Genomic DNA, 5,324 nt, shown 5'->3' with positions numbered 1-5,324 from the left:
CATCTTGTAGCCCATGGTATAATTGGTCTGGAAAATTATTAGCAGGCTTCCAGCTGTCAAGGCAAGCGAGAAAACTGATGCGCTTTAATTGGGGGTGATCATCGCGGAAGAAGTTGGCAAATACCGCACCATGGCGCCCTGAGGGGATGCAACGAAAACGAGTAACACTCGTTAAACGCGTTTAACTAGTTTAAAGCGTGTAATCAGTGTTGCCACAGGTGGTTTGTGGTCATTTTACACGTTTTTTTAGGCGTTTTTTTACTCCTTTAACTCGTTATTTACTCGTTTTACTCGTTATTTACACATTTTTTACTCGTTCCACGCGGGTTTTACTCGTTCCACGCGGTTTTTACTCGTTCCACGCGGTTTTTACTCGTTTCACACGTTCTCTACTCGTTTCACACATTCTCCACTCGTTTCACGAGTGGCCCACACGTTCGACGAGTGGGCAGGTGGTTAAACGAGTTTAATCAGTGTTTTACTAGTTAAACTAGTTAAACGCGTTTAACGAGTGTTACGCGTTTTCGATGCATCCCCTGAGCCGTGCGGCATCTTGTAGCCCATGGTCTAATTGGTCTGGAATCTGCTTGGCAGGCCTCCAGCTGTTTGGTAGTGATTTTCGAGCAAGATGAGGTGAGAAGTTGTGAGGCGAACAGCAGACTGTAGCGCCTTGAATCGTGCGGCATCTTGTAGACCATGGTTTAATTGGTCTGGAAAATTACCAGGCCGCCAGCTATCAAGGCAAGCCAGAAAAACAGCGGTCTCGGTTGTGTGACGTCGAAAAAAAAAGCGACATGACGATTTACAACTAAGAATGGCGAGGTCCTAGCGGCCCAATGAGGCATCCTAGAGGGCTGGTTCCTATCACATCTTGAAGCCCGTTCTCTGAGGCGCATTTTGACTCTATTGCGAGTGCATGAGCATACAAAGCAAGCTAGAAAACGGCTCATCTTTGTCGTGTGGCGTTGGCCGCCAAAATTCCAAGTCCGCCGCCTTTGGGAGTACGGTGACTTGAAAGGCAAACTCCTTCTTGGGGGTGCGGTGGTCGAACCTGGACAAAATCCGGGGACGTGGAGGACGGTACGTAATTATTTCTCCTTCTCTCCACATCGCCTTCGTTGGTCATTAGAAAAACGAATCGCTCACTCATTTTACATTCCTGAAACGAATCGCTCACCCGTTCTAGAGTTTTACGGATTTTTCGAGTTTTACTTGTTTCCGGTGCACTCTCTTCAATTTGTAGGACACAGCCCAGGCATCTACTTCGACTTACTGCTTGGTGACCTCATGGATGGCCTTGGCAAGGTAGTCCACATTGTGGGAGGTAACACCTGCCATGGAGATGCGGCCATTCTTGGTCATGTAAATGTGGAATTCGTTGGCCAGCCTGTCCACCTGCACGGAATGAACAAGTCAGCCAAGGCCATTGAGTGAGTGGCAGAGAAAGACAGGGCACTAACCTGTTCAGGAGAAAGGCCAGAGAAGCAGAACATGCCAATCTGGTCAGTGATGTGGGTCCAGTCCCTAGTCGAGCCAGCTTCCTTAAGGCCGTGTACAAGGCGATCCCTCATGGTGATGATCCGGTCGGCCATTCCCTTTACCTCCTTGCGCCATTCAGTGGCGAGCTCAGAGTTACTTGGTGTGGTTGGTGAGGTGAGTCAGAGGAGGCATCGTGGAGGAAGGAGCTGGGGAAGGTGTACTTGAGAATGGCGGAGACAATCTTAGCGCCCTGCTTCGGGGGGTTGGAGTACATGGGCCTGACGAGGATCTTCAGTTGGGACTCCACGTTGATAGCTTCCTCGGGAGTTGAGGTAAGGAAAGACACAGCTCCAATGCGCTGGCCTAAGTAAGCAATACGTGAGTGAGCTAAGTTTCCTAGATTCGGCCAGGTGTGGTCGCAGACGAGTGGTACGCGGCTGCGTACCATAGAGACCAAAGTTCTTGGCGAAGGACTGGCACAGGACGATGTTGTGGCCCTGTTCCACGAAGTAGCGGACAGCCGCAGCATCCTTCTCAGGATCACCGCTGGCAAAGCCCTGGTAGGCTGAGTCAAAGACCACGAGATGCTCCTTGGTCTGCGCGACGTTTGGTATTGGTCATGTCAGTGGACGATACGATGCGCAGCAGTCAGCTAAGGATGAGAAGTGGGGAGGTTGCCTTGATGTGCTTCTCCAGTTCCTTCCACTGGTCGAGCTTGGGGTCCTGACCCGTCGGGTTGTGAGCGCACGCGTGCAGAAGGATGATCGACCTGTAAACAGGGCGTGGCGTGAGGGGATGAGGGAGGGGGGCGAGAGCAGAAATAGTGGTGCTGTCGAGTAGTAAGTACTTGTTGGGAGCGCTGTTGATGTCGTCGATGAGCCCCTTCCAGTCGAGACCGTTGGCGGCCTTGTCGTAGTAGCGGTAGTACTTGACCTCGAGCCCGGCGTCGGTGAAGAGAGGAATGTGGTTGGCCCATGTCGGGGTGGGGACAAAGATCTGCTTGTTATGCGTGTAGAAACGGTTCAGGAAGTCTCCCGCAATCCTCAGCGCACCGGTGCCGGAGAGCGCTTGAACAGTCACCACCTGGACCGAGTAGCGCGTTTAGGCGGTTGTTTCTGAAATCATAATGGGCCACCATTTGTACTTCTCATCATCGGCGAGGGCTAGTACTCGGCGGAGGGTGGGCTCACCTTTTTGTCGATGATGTGCTGCGAGTTTTCGCCGAGGGCAAGCTTGATGGCGGCCTTGTTGAAGCTGGGGTCGCCCACGATGCCCAGGTACTCATGGTCCTCCTTACCCTCATCGAGGCGCTTCTGGAGGTCGCTAGTGGCCTACAACAGTTGGTTTGGAGGGTTAAAGACTGTGTAGTCCTTCGCACTAATGATCATAGATTCCAGCGAATCAGGAAATGGTACCTGGCGAACGGTGGGCAGAATGTAGGGCTTGTTGTTGTCGTCCCGGTAGGCGCCGACACCAAGGTTCATCTTCTTGGGGCTGGTGTCCTTGTTGAAGGCCAGCGTAACGCCCAGGATGGGGTCCTCAGGACCCTTGGGCACGTGCGACCATACTGACGACGCATAGCCGCGCTGCACCAGCACTGCTGAGCTTCTACCGCCAAGGGTGCGCGAAACGCTGGGGAAGCCAAGAGTTAGGAGGCGACGCTGTGGGCAGGATCTCATCTTTACGTTCACTTGCGCGCAAGAGGGGCAACACACAATCCCGCCGCACAAGGAAAAACGGCAACAGGGAAAAGGCGCCGCGAAATATCCCAGCACCGCACGGAATTTTGTTTCATTTCGTTAATTACTTTTTTTAATTGGTTTTTTCTTTTTTATTGTTATTTTTCCACTTTTAAATAGAGAAGATGGACCACACCGCGCTGAGTACGTGGCACGAGCAGAGTCGGCCGGGTGGCAGCGATCCTGGACGAGGTGGGAGGTATAAATTTCTATTTTTTCTAGAGGAAGAAGGCATTTGCGATGGCCCGAAGAGCACACGCGTACCACCACCAGGTGGGACCCTTTGCTGCGCACACCGTGGTAGAGCACGGACCCAACCATGATGGTGGTGGTGGTGGTGGTTCGGGCAGAGTTGGAGCTGATGGAGGAGCCATTGTGGACGAGGTTGCCGAGACCAGGCCTCATAATAAGAACATAGGGAAGAGAAGACGAGCGCCTTCTTCTCCTCCTCCATCTCCGGTACTTGCCTCTCGATCCTGCCCCCCCTTCCCTCACGGGGTGAGCAGAAATGGAGGGAATAAGGCGCGATGTAGGCAGAAGAGTCCAGCCGATGGTTGCAGCGGCAGAGCAAGAGCAACCGGCCGCCGGCGACGAAAAAGGGGCGGGCAGACAACAGCACCTGTAGTGCTGCCACGGCGACTTTCACAACGCACGTGGACAGCCAGCGTAGCCCTACGCCCGCCGCCCGAGAGCCTCTCGATGTCTCGCTCTCTCCGGTAAGCAGCCAGCTGGCCTCCCAAACCCAATGTTGAGCTGCTGTGGCCTCCTTACAATGCCCCCCCCCGGCGCCTTGACTTGGTGGCTGCCGCAGGAGCAATGCCGCCTTCTTGACCTCGTTCTCAACCAGCACAAGAGCGTGTTCTTCACTGGCAGGTAGTACTCCCCCCCACCAGACTGTCACGGTGCGTGCACTCACCACACTGGGCCGTGACGTGTGTGGCGTGTGCACCAGCGCGGGAACGGGCAAGTCCACTGTGCTGAAGCAGCTCATCAATATGCTCCCCGCCGCCACGACGTTCGTCACTGCCAGCACGGGTGTGGCTGCAGTCAACATCGGAGGCATTACCCTCCACCAGTTTGCTGTACAACCTCTGCCACCGCCACCAGGACCGCACACGCACACGCACACAACAACCCACACCACCACACGTGCCACAGCCTTAACCCCCCGACTGCGCTCGCCTCACACGACACACACGACACACACGACACACACATGCAGGGCGTGGGTCTGGGCGAAGGCACCAAGGTGGAGCTGGCCTACAAGGTGCTGGAGGCACGCGGAAGCGCGGATAGGTAGGTGCCCACCCTTCGTCCACAGGTTGCCTATATGATCGGTTCACGCGTGCGACCATGGTTGCGATAGGTGGCAGCGAGCCAAGGTGCTGATCATCGATGAAGTATCGATGGTCGACGCCGATCTCTTTGACAAGCTCGATTACGTCGCTCGCGTGGTACGCGGAAAGGACAGCCCCTTCGGGGGCATACAGCTCGTATGCTGCGGCGACTTCTTTCAGGTGCAGGCCAGTCACCATCCTCCTCGGATGCCGCGGCCTCTCCCTTTCAAGCGCGCGCGCGCTCTCTCTCCCTCTCTCTTCTCTCCTCTCTCCATTCCTACTCAAGGTGCTCACCACTTGGGGTCGTGTGGCGTGTGGCGTGTTGTTTTAACCACACAGCTGCCTCCGGTGGCCAGAAGGCAGGTGGCACGACCAGAGGCGACGGAGGCCGGAGGGAGTGGTGGGAACGGGGAGGGGAGTGGAGCAGTGCGGTTCTGCTTCGAGGCGCAGTCTTGGAAAGAGGCCATCCACGTCAGTGTGGAACTGACGCAGGTGCACCGCCAGCGGGACACCCATTTCGCGACCATGCTCAACGAGTTGCGGCGCGGCATCGTCTCGCCCGATAGCGAACGCATGCTGGTGGCCTGCACACGGAACGACTTTTTCGCCGTGGAGACCTCGCCTGCGTCCACGAGCGATGCCGGCAGCGTACCTGCACCTCGAGGCGGCTCGTCCCCTGTGCCGCCACCGCTGCCCGGGGCGGAGGCGTGGGTGGAGCCCACTCGCCTCTACTCAACCAACAAGAACGTCGACGAACTTAACCACCAGC

At 55.7% G+C, this 5,324-nt stretch overlaps 2 protein-coding genes across 2 annotated transcripts; one reads left to right on the top strand and one right to left on the bottom strand.

Moving 5' to 3' along the window:
* Positions 1–1,269: 1,269 nt before the first annotated feature.
* ACA1_276210 (mitochondrial aspartate aminotransferase) lies at positions 1,270–3,158 on the bottom strand (the record flags this gene model as incomplete). The annotated part of the gene is made up of 8 exons (XM_004337381.1): positions 1,270–1,395; positions 1,461–1,635; positions 1,701–1,842; positions 1,925–2,025; positions 2,186–2,248; positions 2,327–2,562; positions 2,670–2,810; positions 2,895–3,158. The coding sequence occupies 8 exons, from the start codon at positions 3,156–3,158 to the stop codon at positions 1,270–1,272; spliced, it is 1,248 nt and encodes a 415-aa protein (XP_004337429.1).
* An 805-nt stretch (positions 3,159–3,963) lies between these two features.
* On the top strand, positions 3,964–4,514 carry ACA1_276100 (Hypothetical protein; the record flags this gene model as incomplete). The annotated part of the gene is given in 3 exon segments (XM_004337380.1): positions 3,964–4,091; positions 4,096–4,300; positions 4,441–4,514. Coding segments are annotated over 3 exon segments (407 nt in total), but the record flags the coding sequence as incomplete, so codon positions are not given.
* Between the last annotated feature and the right edge of the window lie 810 nt (positions 4,515–5,324).

This window comes from Acanthamoeba castellanii (genome assembly GCF_000313135.1).
Source record: "Acanthamoeba castellanii str. Neff unplaced genomic scaffold scf7180000084774, whole genome shotgun sequence".
Taxonomy (NCBI): Eukaryota; Discosea; order Longamoebia; family Acanthamoebidae; genus Acanthamoeba; species Acanthamoeba castellanii.
This window is presented reverse-complemented; position numbering and strand designations above follow the sequence as displayed.